General features: G+C 43.5%; 2 protein-coding genes across 7 annotated transcripts in view; one reads left to right on the forward strand and one right to left on the reverse strand.

Moving 5' to 3' along the window:
* LOC109624973 (frizzled-3-like) overlaps positions 1-4,087 on the forward strand; it is a 28,875-nt gene extending 24,788 nt beyond the window's left edge. For 2 of the 3 annotated variants that reach the window (XM_020079919.2, XM_020079918.2), the window contains exons 9-11: positions 315-429; positions 1,074-1,237; positions 1,331-4,087. In XM_020079919.2, coding sequence (XP_019935478.2) covers positions 315-429; positions 1,074-1,237; positions 1,331-1,553 — 502 coding nt within the window. In that variant the 3' untranslated portion in view covers positions 1,554-4,087. The remainder of the gene's footprint in view (positions 1-314; positions 430-1,073; positions 1,238-1,330) is intronic. The other variant, XM_069522197.1, reaches the window with a different exon arrangement.
* kif28 (kinesin family member 28) lies at positions 4,003-13,294 on the reverse strand. Of its 4 annotated transcripts, none has more exons than XR_011240626.1 (27): positions 12,948-13,258; positions 12,328-12,519; positions 12,191-12,241; positions 11,898-12,050; positions 11,732-11,767; positions 11,310-11,429; positions 11,086-11,193; positions 10,838-10,992; positions 10,649-10,760; positions 10,490-10,557; positions 10,246-10,388; positions 9,993-10,114; positions 9,676-9,775; positions 9,496-9,556; positions 9,205-9,328; positions 8,986-9,121; positions 8,802-8,920; positions 8,097-8,204; positions 7,885-7,977; positions 7,350-7,490; positions 7,185-7,255; positions 6,640-6,761; positions 6,143-6,309; positions 5,642-5,736; positions 5,292-5,424; positions 4,895-5,028; positions 4,003-4,501 (listed from the first exon to the last, which is right to left on the reverse strand). XR_011240626.1 is itself a non-coding variant. In XM_069522176.1 (27 exons), the coding sequence occupies exons 2-27, from the start codon at positions 12,481-12,483 to the stop codon at positions 4,343-4,345; spliced, it is 3,000 nt and encodes a 999-aa protein (XP_069378277.1). In that variant the 5' UTR covers positions 12,484-12,519; positions 13,172-13,294; the 3' UTR covers positions 4,003-4,342. The 4 variants fall into 4 exon arrangements, 3 of the variants coding, with proteins under 3 accessions (XP_069378277.1, XP_069378272.1, XP_069378279.1); XM_069522176.1 differs by having other exon boundaries at positions 6,627-6,761; positions 13,172-13,294; XM_069522171.1 differs by having other exon boundaries at positions 6,627-6,761; positions 12,948-13,253.
* Between the last annotated feature and the right edge of the window lie 1,474 nt (positions 13,295-14,768).

The following is a 14,768-nucleotide window of genomic DNA, read 5'->3' on the forward strand; positions in this document are numbered from 1 at the left end:
CCTCCTCACTTCGATAACAGCACATTAACCCTCCTCCTCCTCTCCTGTCCTATTGTTTCTTTCTCTCCTCTCTGTCTGCACGCCTTGTGCTGCTCTGTCCCTCTAACCCTAAACCCTGCACCGCTCCTCCTCTCCATGTCTTCATGTCTCTCTTCTGTCCCACTGCTCTCCTCCAATTCTCTGCCCCCCCACTCCCCTCTTCCCTCTCTTCAAACTCTTTGTCTGCTGTTTGTGGATCTGTCCTGTTTCCCATGCTCCTTCTCCCTTGTCTCTCCTCCTTCAAATCCCACCTCTGCCCTCTCTTCTATCTGCAGCAGTGGGGTGAATGAGTCTCGCCAGGTTCTGCAGGAGCAGCCCGACTTTGCTCAGTCTCTGCTGCGTGAACCCAACACCCCTGTTATTAGGAAGTCCAGAGGAACATCCACTCAGGTAGGGCTGCAAACACACAGCAGTGATACAGTGGTGTCGCAAACAAACAAAAATCATTGTAATATTTACTGTGGAAGTAAGAAAACAAGCAGGATTTGTATCAGTAGTTGGAACAATTATATGTGGTTCTGTGAGTAATTCTGTGAATCCTCAGAATGGTCTTTGTCTGTGCTGGCAGGAACTTGATGAAGACTCGATCTGACTGAAACTAAGACCAGAAGCTCTTTATTGTTGTTTTATCATTATCCATTAATGTCCATTAGTTCCCCAGGATAAATTGGGGAGTCATTCCTTCTTCCTTTCGGGCCTTGTGCATCACAGGATGAGCATGGACACTTATTGGTGCAGTCAGATAAAGTAGTTATTAACCAAGTAAAGTTTTATTATTATTTTTATATTTGAAACAAACAATATTTAAACCCAACCAAGCTTCCAAAGCTTTCATGCAACAAAACAGGAGAAGTAAAAGTCTGACAACTTACAGGCTCCAAGCAAATGAAATCATCAAGCGACCTGAAAAACAGAATCGATCTCAAGGTTATAGTTTAAGCAGACTTAGTTTTTAACATAACTTTAAAATGATCAAACAAACATCCTCTGTTGTTAATACATTTATCCAACATCTCCTCTCTGTCTATTTGTAGGGCACCTCCACCCACGCCTCCTCCACTCACTTAGCTGTCTTGGACGACCTTGACGAGCCGGTCAGAACTCACCACGGCCACCCTGCCTCCACCAGGAGTAAAGCCAGCAGCGTTCACAGCAAGGCCAGCTACCACGGCAGCCTGCGCCGCACCCGAGACGACAGGTAGAGCGGATCATCTTTAACGCTCTGTTTCTCACTCTGTCAGACGGTGTGAATCAGATGAAACAGTGTCTTTCTCCTCTCTCCCTCTCCCAGGAGCGATGCGGTGGTTTACCGAGGTACAGAGGAGCGCAGTTTCCATGGCAGCATGCCACGTCTTGACCACCCGCTTTCCACTCACAGCAGCCTCCATCACATAGATGGCAACTCACGGCACGCCAGCCAGCGTGACGTATCTGAAGCCCCGTCGACCCTCATCACCCACGGAACCACGGCGAGTAACAGTCGAGTTGCTGAGAATGACGGCACTAGTGCCTGAAAACAATCACAAACTTGACAGGAAATCTTTGACAGGACGCTGTTTGTCTTTTCAAAGAAGATTTGCCGTCAGCAGACACACACTGCAGTGTCTGTAGCGTGTGTGAAGATGGAGGATGTACCAGTGCGTGCTGTGGTGGTGAATTTTAGTTTCAGTTTATCGCTGTGCAGCTGTTGGTTAACACAGGTTTAAGCTGGACAGGTATGTTTACATATTTGAGTTGACAAAGCAGTTGACTCCTGATTGCGAAACTCAAACAGCTGAACCAACATGATAAATGCACCTCCTCAGACTTAAGTGACATCTGTGTGAGTCAAGATGTTATTCAGGTAAAGTTTAAGTATCTCGTGTTAAAAAATGATTACAGGATGTTGCAGGTTAACTCTGAAAGATTCATCTTGGATTTAGGGGTTGGACACCAGAACATCGTGACACGTCTCTCGTGACACGTCTCTCGTGACACGTCTCTCGTGACACGTCTCTCGTGACACGTCTCTACTTCCAAATAAGGATCTTGAATCATCTTGCAGGATTTACAGGAATATTGTTAAATATGTCACCGGTGCAGAGTTTTGCTTTTGTAACAATCTGAACTGGTTTGTCGTCTCACATGAAACTTGACTGATGTCAGTCAGATCGAATTATTCCATGTTTTTGTTTCTGCAGCTCTTAATGATGTTTATCTTCGCCTCATGTGACATTTTGGACCTTTTTGTGGATTAGTGAGATATTTTTATACTGTGAAAATCGTGTGTGTGTGAGTGAGTGAGTGAGTGAGTGAGTGAGTGTGTGTGTGTGTGTGTGTGTGTGTGTGTGTGTGTGTGTGTGTGTGTGTGTGTGTGTGTGTGTGTGTGTGTGTGTGTGTGTGTGTGTGTGTGTGTGTGTGTGTGTGTGTGTGTGTGTGTGTGTTAAACACACAAGTGGTTAAATGTGTTTGGAACTTCAGTCACTCCCTCTGATGAACAGATAAACATGATGGAGGGAACTTCACCCAGAATGTTAAAGGGTTGTCTTCAGAGCCAGAAAGATAAATGAACTAGAATAATGCTTGTGCACTTACTTAACATGCACAGAGGTTACTCCAGCTAAACCTGAAATAATGTCAGCACTGGACCTTCTGCACAGTCATTAGCTTTGCAAGGGAAGACAAGTAAGACAATAGTTTACACAACCAATGCTTATTTCATTTGCCAGCCAATCTTGATAATACAATCTAAATGGAAGAAGCAGAATAAGAGTCATGACAAAGTCTAAAAGCCTCAAAATTGCATCACAATCTGAACTTCAACAACCTCTGTCTGTGACCCAGATTCAGGAAGTCGTCCATCAACGCAGCTGTATAGACTGAAGTGTAATTTAAAAAATGGAAACCAATGACAGTGCTTTTATTTTTAAATCTGTCAACATACTCGTGGCAGAATGGTTTTACCAGTTGCACTGATGTGAACCGAAACTGCTTCTGTACTGTGCTCTTTGATCATGTGTGTTTGCATTGTTCAAACTTTATCCAGAGACGTACAGAAACATTCAGATATCAGGATCTATATGTTCTCTGACATTTATTTTCTGAGGAAATGTTATAGAGTTAAATGTATAATATCGTTGTCTCTCTCTCATTTGTTTTTTGTTCCACAATCCCTAAAGTTAACCTACCTCACCTCTACCTTCAGCCTTCTCCGTACCTGCGTGCGCACACACACGCACACACACACACACACACACACACACACACACACACACACACCCCATTCAATCATTATTGAGTACTTAAAAAGCAAAATGCTCATTTCAGTAGAATTTGTGCTTATATCTAAAGAATCTTGAGAGGCTATAAAATGAAACATAAACCAAACAGACTTTTTAGTGACTCATGGGTTCTGCCTGTATCTCACACACACACACACACACACACACAAACATACACTAGGATCAGTAGCTAGCTCCATCCCACAGTTAGCTATGTATTTTTTTCATTCTACCTCTTCAGTTGAAACGTACCTTGATGACTCTCTGGCCTTTCACTGCTGCCTCTCTCCTCCTGTCTCTCTGTTTCTGATCATCTCTCTTCACCTGTTCACTCGTCTGCCTGCGTATCTGTTGTACATAGATCTTCTATCCTCATGTGGTGACTAACCGGCCTCACATCTGCCTCCTGCCTCTCCTCCTGTGAATGTGCCCACACTAATCTTTTTTTGGACCTACACAATCTGCCTGTACTGTTGCAAGTCTGGACTGCTGACAAACATTTACCATTGTGCTTCTACACCGAGAGATGCTGATGGTAAATACGACACCATGAAACATCTCATTCTTCTCATCAGTCCGCACAGCCAGACATTTCATCAACATCATCACAGTGCTTCACAGTGAACTGGAGTAGCTTGACAATATGGCACATTAGCAATCATGGTTTAAAAACAGATCAATATTGAGAAGTGTGACACTTGAGTTGTATTTGCCTTGTAATTTATTTGCAGTTTGGGACTGTAATGACTTGTTTTACATGCAGTCTAATAAACATTTTATAAACTTCAGTGCTGTTATTTGTATTGTGTTGATTTGTTGTTCTGTTTGTTGGAGTTGTGTATTTATTCTGTCCAACTAATCTTGTTACCAGGCCTCAGTTCAGTGAGCACATTACCTAAACAGGATTGGTCAGTGGCATGTTGTACTTCTAGAGTTAATACAGTGGAGCTCTTAGAGACAGCTACTTATAAGTGACATTACTTTCAACCCACTCAAACCTTGTATAGTGCAGAGATGTTCACCATCAGCCAACGGTCATTCAGTCAAGACCAGATTCCTGATCGTTCTCGTTTCCGACGGACGATGGCGGCGACATCTTGTTTGAGAGTGGAGACACTTTGTTCCAGCTGCTCTGAGAAGTCTCTCATCAGACGACTCTGCTCATCGATAAACAGTCTGAGCCCCAGCAGGTCAGAGTCCTCCTGGAAAACACACAGAACAGACACACAACAAACAGTTCATCAACGGTGCGCTCAAATCAACGGATGTTTAGGAAGTGACACTATAAACTAACCAAAAACATACAGCGTTCTATGTTCCACAGCTTAATACAAGATATGGACCTTTCATGCTCCTACATCCATTTTAAATCTCCAATTAAGATACGTAACATTACAAAAGGATTTTCATATTTCTTAATCATTCTGACACTCAGGAGAGCTCATAGCTCTGCCAAGGCCCAATAACCCTTAAATTCAGTTTCCCCCATTGTCAGTGTATTGTTCTCCATAGATCCATTGTTACCAGCTGCCAGTTTTGTAATAGTAGTGAATAGTAAACGCTCACTAATGCTACAGACAGGCACAGATACATACACTGGGCCTGTGTCTGCGCAGGCGCTGCAGCTGACCCCTGACTGAGGTCATACTGTGGTAGAAAACCTTTAGAGAACGGGCAAATTCTGCGTCACAGCTGGGGCGCAGCGACCGGCCACGCCCACCATCCCCACCTGAAATCAAGAAGAGAGAAAGTGTGTGAGGAAGAGGAGGTGAATCACGAGTTCTTCTCTAATAACTTAAAGAATGGGAGAATTCTGCCATGTAACATTTTTGTCTCATAGTCTAAACTGTAAATTACTAGAAAAACATACAGTATAAAAGCAATGTGAACACTATTTTTAATGTGTGTTTTTAATTCACTGGAATGAAAGCACACTGAGCACAGCCTGTGGTGTGTGTGTGTTACACACTAGTTAACTAGTACACTAGTTACCGTTCCTGGTTGTGTTGAGTTGTTCTCTCAGACAGTGATTTTCTTTTCTCAGGGAAGCATTAACACTCTTTAGTTCTTCCACATCCTGTAGAAGAGCTCTCACTGAACAGCTGAGCTCTGCAGAGTTTACAGGCTGAAACACACACAAACACACACACGCACTTTTATAAGCACCATGATTTTATAAATTGGAAACAGGAAAATACACTGTAAATGACATTAAGGTAAATAACTTTATATAAATAAACTACAAATAAAAGAAAAACACAGCCAAATATATCAAACTTGAATTAAGAATATAAACATATTTTCTTTCCATAGAAGGGATTCAGAGTTAACAGCAAACTCACCACATCGTTTGTTGGGCCTTCCTCGTCGATGATGAACACACCATCTGTAGTCATCCTCACTCCCTCCAGAGACGACACCAAATCTGTACAACCATCTGAGACAAAAGCTCCACCAGTCAGCTGCTTCGATTCTGACTGTATTCATATTCAGAGCTGTACATTCATATGACATGTGAAGGAATTTTTGACCATCCTCACACATTACAGCTGTTCCCCATCAGGAGAATAGAGCCTGTCTAACTCAACTTGGGGGTGACATTTGCTCATGTTACTGTGTTAGCATTTGTATATTGTTCCACCTTCCGGTCTCCTTGATGCATCGAGTCTACATTAACATCGTTTGCATAAGACGACAGCTGCTGCCTGAGTTCTCCTTTCAGCAGCTTCCAGAAAACTTCCATAACAATAGTAATAATATGAATCAACCTAACCACGGTGCAAGACCAACATAGGGTGAAAAAAAAAGTTCCGAGACCTGCTCGATCACTCGTCTATTCTCACCTTGAAGGCCCCATAGCTCCAGCACCACAGCACTGCTCTGCAGGTATTCCAGCAGGCGCTGGGAGGTGTGGAGGGAGGCAAAGTGGACTCTGTGGTCCAGCAGAGGGTTGAGGTTGTGCCACACAGCTGGAGTGTAGAGAGGCTGACTGCAGTCAAACAACCTGAATCTAAGAGAGCGGGAGGAAATCAACAGACATGAATCCAGAGGATACGAATACTCAAATAGAAAATTCCTCCCAGAGAAATTTTGAATGGGTGCCTTGTGCTTGCTGCCAGCTCCACAGAGAGAAATTTCATTTAAGAGGACGGAGAGAGACCCTGAGAGAGAGAGTGAGACAGTGAGAGAGAAAGACATGTATAAAACAGGTTTCCTGATAACATCCTGTTACATTATACGCAAACCATGAGACTTCATGTACAGTCCTCAGCACTGACTGTGTACCATGCAAACATTAGAATTAGTAGTTCCTCCCATACGCCTCACCCAAACTGAACACCTCTATTGCGGGCCTCTCTGATCCAGCGCAGACCACAACACTGTTCCAGGACCAGCTGGAAGTCCAGTCGTCGTCCCAGTAACTCAGACGGATCGATCAGGATGTCGTCTTCACCGAGTGGACTGGAACATGACATAAATAAATTAATGGTTATTTACTAATAACAACAACTTACTGTGTGTTTGTGTGTCTTCCAGGTATTACACGTGTTGTGGGGACCTTAAACTGTTTACACTGTCACATTCTGGGGACTTGTCTGCCTAACGGTAACAAAAAGCCCAGAAACTTAAATTTTAAGTTGAAGAAGATGTTTTAAGGTTAAGTTTAGGTTTAGGTTTAGGTTAAGGTTAAGGTTAAGGTTTGGTAAGGTTTAAGTTAAGGTAAGGATTAGGGTTTGGCAAGTAGTGTTTAGGGTTAGTCTCCAGGAAATCTTTGTTAGTCAGTGTAATGTAATTTCCTTTGTTGTGTGTGTATGTATGCACGCATGTGTGTGTGTGCCTGTGTGTTCGTGTGTGTGTGTGTGTGCATGCGTGTGTGTCTCATACAGTCCAGTGGAGTTGCAGGGAACCAGTTGAGCTTGTAGAATGGCCTCCTCTGTGCCCTCTGACCCCAGCACCTGCAGACAGACATGATCATCCAATCATCACTCAGTGCTTATCTACCACTGTCTGTGGGTGGGTGTATGTGCGCTGTATGTTCTGTTCTTCCACCTCCAGCTGCTCCTCCAGAGGGATGCGGAAGGCCAAAGACTGAAGCCAGAGGTGAGCGGTGCCCAGGAGCATAGGCTCCACTGGATCCCAGAACGGGTCTTTATCTCTGGGTAATGCAGCTGCAGACAGCCCCTCCACTCTCTGACAACACGAACACAAGAGTAATCAGTTACTGATGTAAAATATTAAACACTGTGAACACTTACATTATTATATATTATCATATATTATATGATAATATGCTCAAAGAGGTGTGAGTCTCCTCTACTCCCCCTCTAACCTACAATGTGTCTCTATGTTCTCTGGTTACATTTGACTGAATATCAAGCATCAGTGCGATTAAAAAAAAATACTAAGCAGGTTTAGTTTATTTTCTCTGAACCAAGTTTTTAGTTTTTCTTTTAGTTCGTGCTGAATTTTTTTTTTTTACACCTGTCTGATTTCATACAACATGAAATAAGGGACAGGGAAACCAATCAAACTGCAGATGTGCTGATTTGTAAATACACTTAAAAGATGTATTTCATTTACTTACATTGATTTCACTCTGTTCAGCCTGATGCTGCTGATAAACCTCTTCCATCAGGAATTTGCGGTTCACAAACTTGGCCTTGGACCACATCCATACCTGGGGAGGTAGTTCAGAGTAGTTCAGAGAAAGAAACAAATATTCGAGTTGAAATTGGATTTATAAAAAAGATTATATGTAAAGGAGAGACAGACAGAAAGACAGAGGGAGAGACTGACCTGTTTCCTTCCCGTCGAGGTGACTCTGACAACAATCTCTTTCTCCAGATCGTGGCCTTTTGGATCAGACAGCGCCAAATTCTTGATCTCCAACTTAAACTCCACCTCCTACGAGTTTATTCATTTTTAATAAATAATGATGAGACTTGAAGAAACTAAAATACTTCTAATTACACATAGCTGCCTCCAGTATGAACAAACTAACCAGAAAGACATTCCACTTCCTTCTGTTGTCCAATTCTTTTAACATCAGAAAAAGGTTTCTTTCATCTGTCTGCCATTATAATAACATGGGGGTTTCCACACTATGCTCTTTGCAAATAAGACTAGTGACCACTACCTCCATTGAATTGTGGATGTCTTATTCACATTTATAGCATCTGTGACCCAGTGCTGCAAAGGGACAATGGGTCTCACTATTGTTTTCCAGGAGATTAATTTTGTTAATTTTGAACCAGGAAGAAAAAAGGAATGTTTAAACCAAAATCCTGACTTAACTTAACTGTTCCTCTAATTACAACTATAGTCAAATAATTGATCATTTCTACGTTTTTGAGTGGGGTTCCATGTAAATGAGGTCTATTGACAAAAAATTCCAAAGAGAGGTGTAAAGCTTGACATGTGTTTGAATGATTGGTTTAGACATGGTCAACAGGAAGATAATACGAAGAAGAAAATCATCTGTGGTGAATCGGAGCATGTTACCTTGTTCAGCTCCTGGCTCATCTGATTGGCCTCTGCCACCATAGGCATCAGTTTGATGTAGTCGTAGAAAACAGCCAGCAGACTGGGGTCTGTGTGACTGCACTCAGCGCTGGACTCACCTAAACACAGGCACATGATGAAATATGATCACTCGTAACTTGCAGATCTCAATCCTCTCACTCACTCAGGTGGACGCCCTCAACTGCCGCCAGTTCAGACTGGAAGTAGTCGTAGTCGTAGCGGCTCCAGTCATCCCCACCCCTCTCTGATGGATAACCTATGAAAAGGTAGGTGCAGTTGGAGCCTAGAATCAGACGATCCTGGAGGGAGAGATAAACTCTGTGAGCTTTAAATGTAAGTCACGCCCTCACATCACAACGTTTGTGGGTGTATAGAGACCCACCAGGTGCTGCAGCTCAGTTGTCTGGGAAACAGCGTGTCCATTGACAATGACCTTTGACCCTGGCTGAGGGGTCAGTGTCACGCGGCGTTGTTCATTCCTGAAGACAGCATGACGCTCCTGGATCCTAACACACACACACACACACACTGATGAGTGTGTATTAAGTCCAAGATACAGAAGGTGACTCCCAGCATTATGAAGCTCCCCGACATCAATGACATCATTCACATCCTCCTCCAGACGATTAGCGTCTCTGTTGTCACTCAGTGATCTGATGTGGTGGAGACTCACCCCAGGCCCTTGATAGAGATGGACCTCAGAGAAGAGTCACACAGGCCGATGTCCCATTCACCTGGAACACAGAACAGTGATAATGAGGCTAAAGCTAAAACTAATTCAACTCATTACATTCTGTAGGGATCTGCTCTCTGAAAGGTAAACTGAAGGTGAGGTGAGATTGTCATCACAGACCCGACTCACCCTCCTGGATGAAAAGCTTGACCACTCCAGACAGCTGAGCGTCCTCGTTGATGTTCAGGATGTAGGGATGCATCTGCATCATCCTCCTCTCCTGACAGTGACGGAGAGACACGCAGAGACGTTGTGAACGGAGGTGGTGGAAGTAGAAAACACTTAATATCCACTTCGTCCTATTGCAAAGATGAAGTTTATGTAATAAACTTCACCAAAATGTACATTTATAATGTGTGTTTGTGTGTTTTCCTAAGGTGATCTGAAACTACAGATTGTGTATGTCCCTGTTTGTGTTTGTTTGTGAGAGTGTGTACCTGTGTGATGTTAGCATACTGTTGCTCCCAGTCCTTCAGCGCCTCCTGCAGGTGTTGTTCCCACAGAGTTTGAATGGCTCTGATCTGTAGTTCGTTATGAGTCAGCAGCTGACGAAGCTCTTCTACACACACACACACACACACACACACACACACACACACAAACACAGGCATGTCGACCTTAATACATGTCAACCTCTCCAACCTTCACCTGTGGAGTTCTACTCGTTTCTAATGCAGCTGTGATTCTTACTGGTCTCATCGTGAGCTCTGCGTCCCTCCTGGCCCAGCCGGCTCAGTCGTTGCAGGAGTCTGGCGTTCTCTGCCTTCAGCTCTTTGACCAGACGCTCAGTGGGGCTCTCGTTTACCACTGCCTTGTTCTGGATACGCTTTGCCCTGAGGTAGTCAAGGGGTGAGGTCTGTTAATAGGGTACAGCTGAAATAAAGGGAAGTGAGGAAGCCATGGTACTTCACAGTGCAGGGATGGTTTGTTGTACCTCTCAGCATAGCGCAGTGTTGAGAGAGACTCCTCGTAGCAGATGTCAGCAGGGCTCAGTGTGGCAATCTAGAAAATGTATTTCATTTGCAAAAATCAAGCCCAGATGACCCAGCAAAGCTTTTTGTAAAATGTATCAGTGCTAGGAAATGTCTGTTACCATTACAGTGCGACTGTTGCCTCCCAGTGCGGACTGCAGCAACTTGGTGAGAACTGAGTCTCTGTAAGGAATGTGGATGACCTTCTTCCCCACTGCCACATCAGCAAGAGCACTTAGGAGGCGAGAGGAGAGGAGGTGCAAGACAGATAAACCAAAGGAAACAGAAACTCAATGAAACAGTGGAACTACCTGATGACGTTGCCCAGGGTGGTGAGGCTCAGGTTGATGGCTGTGCCCTCTTTGAGTCTGTCGGCCTCTGACCCCGACGACCTCTGCCGCTCACTGCCGGCCAGGTCCACCAGGTTAATGTTGGACTGCTTTGTGATGCTCTCTTTGGAAAAAATCTGACAGGGCGACAACAACTACAATTGTTGGAGGAAGCCGGAAGATAACATGCGGCCACGAGAAATGTAAATGGATGCAGGTGTTCACTCTACCTGCTTGAGCTGGAGGACAATCAACATGTGTGAGCGACTGCTGTTGGCGTTCATGTGAGTGGCAGCTGTGGTTCGAGTCCTGGTGCCCTGTTCCATCAGCTGCTCCACCTGCAGAAACATTTACACGTACACACGGTTTTCATATGTTCTCAAATGCAACAGCTCAGATTGTGTCTTAGTGTGGAAGCCTCACTCTCTCTACACCCCCCTCCCCCTCCCCTCACCTGTTGGGCACTGTCACAGGGGACAGTGCGAAGACCCTCCACATAGAATCCTCTCTGCTGCTCCTCTCGAACTCTGAGCGCCCCAGACGAACGAGACCCCCGAGACAGCAGGTCAATTACCTGGAGGATGAGAGAGAGAAATCAAAGAGGGTGAGGAGGGGGAGGTCTGGGTATATATGAATGACCTCTGAAGTATTTTAATATCAAGAGAAAGAGACTATAAACAGAAAAGTTGATGAGCGGGAGCTGAACTTAAAGCAACAATGTGTAACTTTAGCTGAGCAACAGCGCCCTCTGCAGTCACATGTCCCACTATTTCCAATCAGTGAACTATTTCATTGTGTATCCTTCCAAGACAAAAAACAAAGCCACTATAGCAAAGAGACAAAAAGAAGAATGATAACATAAAGTAGCTGCTTTACCTGCTCATTGTAGATTTCCATCATACTGAAAAAGACCTGTGTGACATCATGAACAAAAACATTGAAGACATTTCACAATAATCACAACTCAGCTAATGACATGAGGCACACACACACACACACACACACACACACACACAAACACACACACACACACACACACTACCTGACACTGTCTGGTATCCTGGTTTTCTCTGATCGCCTCAAACAGTCGATCACAGAGTTTAGGAACCAGACCTTTGTTGGGCCCGTAGCCCACCATGGAGTAACTCTTCCCGGAGCCGGTCTGCCCGTAGGCCAACAGTGTGGCGTTGTAACCCTGCACACATTGAGTCAGGACATTTACTATTAAAATGATTGTGCTCCTTCAGAAGAGTCCATGTTGGCCAAGGAGCACAGAACAAAAACACCTCACGATAGATGGGAACAAAGACGGCTGTGATGGATAATGACAGTTACCTGCAGGGCATTTTCCAGTATTCCTTGTCCCAGGTCCTGGAACACGCTGTCCTGGGGATGGAAAACATGTCAGACTCAAACACAAAGCTCCCACACGCTGGTTGTAATGACTGTACCAATCCTTCCCTGGAGCTGACCTGGTCAGCGTATCGCCCCCCCTCCTCCTCAGGCACATACAGGCCCCTGCGGTCTCGTGAGAAGCCGCTGTGGGACCAGTAGGCATAGTCGAAGCAGAACGAGCGCCGGTTCTGAGAGTCTCGCGGGTCCTGGATGGTGATGGAGCTTGACACCATGGATACGACACAGTGGCTGCCTGCATCCCTCTCTCTCTGTGTAAGGGGAAGAAGAAGTTCAAGGATGTGGAAGGACTCAAAAACATTTAATAATTCAAAAAGGATGGGAGGAAGAACGAGTTGTACTACAGTACATCGTTTTGTTAACAACACTATTACTACAGATGTGGTAAAAACCATCACACCTCATTGAAACTACACTCTGCTCCTCCTGACAGGTGCTAAAGAATCAAAAGCTCATTCACCATGACATCACTGTGGGTGTTGTTTGCTACAGAATAATAAAAAAACAAAGAAACAATGAAAAGAGCTGAATTCTTGGATGTTATACACGAGGCGTCTCAAACTCGCGGCCCGCTGGACGATATTTTGTGGCCCTCTACTTGGCATCAAAGTTTAGTGTTATTGCGCGCCTCTTTATATGCAGTCTATGGTGCGGGCCCGCGCGTTTTTCTCTAACGCACCTTTTTGTCGAGTCGTTGCGCGGGCTGCGCTTGACCTGACAGCTTCCGGTGGCGTTGGTTGTCAAGCTAGCCAAAGCGAATTAGCAGCGTTAGTTAGTCACTTGATGGAAACGCACTGGTGTAGTCCAGGGTATACAGTAAGTATTCAGTAAGTATTGTGTATATCAGCAGCATCTGCAGCCAAATGACCCATTTTTCCCTATAATGGTGAAACCATGACCCACCTACTCTGCCTCTCATGTGGGTTTTAACTCGCTAACTATCGCGCCTGCGACTTACTATCGTACGCGCGAGATACAGTGAGCCGCGCGCGCGAGCTGCATATAGAATCTATATGTCATTCACGCCCCAACCTGCTGACAACCGGCCAATGGGGACCCAGCCATGCCATCCCACCCCTACCATTGGTCCAGACGGTCATGTGCCCATCTGTGACACGTTCAATGATATGGGAAAACACAGTGCTTCAGCAACAACGACACTTAACAGCTGAACACAACACAATCACAGATAACAGTGACAGAGTATATCACTGTTAATGTGTTGTAAATTCATTCTTTTTCATTGTTGACTAAATATTGTTGTTTTGTTACATATTGTTTTGTTGAATAATTTGAATGATGATGTTCAATCATCATATTATATATATATATATATATATATATATATATATATATATATATATATATAAATAGTTAAATTTAGTTTGAGACCCCTGTTATACACAGATCTTTTAAAATGGCCCCAGCTAAATTATTGGTGCCTTTAAAGATCACTTAGTTTCACAGGAAAACATTGGGTAGCAGTAATTGCCTTGAAAGAGTGTGTTGTAAAAATATTATTAAGGGTCCTGATATATGTCTATACAACATTTGATAATATAAATAATATATCTATCAATAATATAACTATTATTTGAAATAGCCTTTTTTAAATGGCTATTTTATTAGATAGTTCGAATTATGTTCACAAATTACTTTTCTCAATTCAAATTAACTTTGGTCACATTGTTACATTAGAGTCTGATCATTAATTTTTTCTCCTGAAGGCAACACAACATCCCATGAACCTACATGAGGAAACACTGCAGGGCTACAAAGCCACATACATGTTAATATTCAATCCTTCTTAGTTCTCGGTCTGATCACAAACATTATAATGCAAGTTGTGCCCCATGATCATATAAGGAACATTAGAGCTGAACTGGATTATTCATCAGTCTCATTCACTCAGAGCAGAAAGTATTTATATGGTCTATGTTGCCATTTTACTCTAAAACATTACATTTGTTGTATTTGAAGTTGTATTTTGTTTTGCTCTTATTTGATGAAAAGTGATAAATGTGCATAAAGTCAAATCTTGCTTTGTTTGTAAATACATTTGAGAGTAAACTGGTAAAGAGCCATCCTGGCCCGCTAAAACTAGAAGTAATATTCCTTTTAGTATACAAATGCTATACAGCTGTATGTAGTAATATGCATATGTCACACATTAATACACAAAACAGTATGAAATAATAAATATAAATAAATAAATATAAACTGCATGAAAAAACCAATGGATGATTGATTTAAAATGTGAAACTGTTCATTTCATTCAACAGAACCACTGAACACTGACCTTGTTGAAGGGTCGGACTCTGACGGCCACTTTGACACAGTCCTTGCTGTGCATGTCTGAGGCTATAGCTCTCATTGTCAGCAGGCAGGTTTCAGCACAGGTGACTGACTGACACAGCGGGTGGTCCACTCAGTCACAGAGCACAGGAGAGCAAACTGTGTCGAGTAACATGTTGACACGGACACATTCAGGGCAGCCTGA

Source organism: Paralichthys olivaceus, chromosome 1, assembly GCF_024713975.1.
Source record: "Paralichthys olivaceus isolate ysfri-2021 chromosome 1, ASM2471397v2, whole genome shotgun sequence".
Classification (NCBI taxonomy): Eukaryota; Metazoa; Chordata; class Actinopteri; order Pleuronectiformes; family Paralichthyidae; genus Paralichthys; species Paralichthys olivaceus.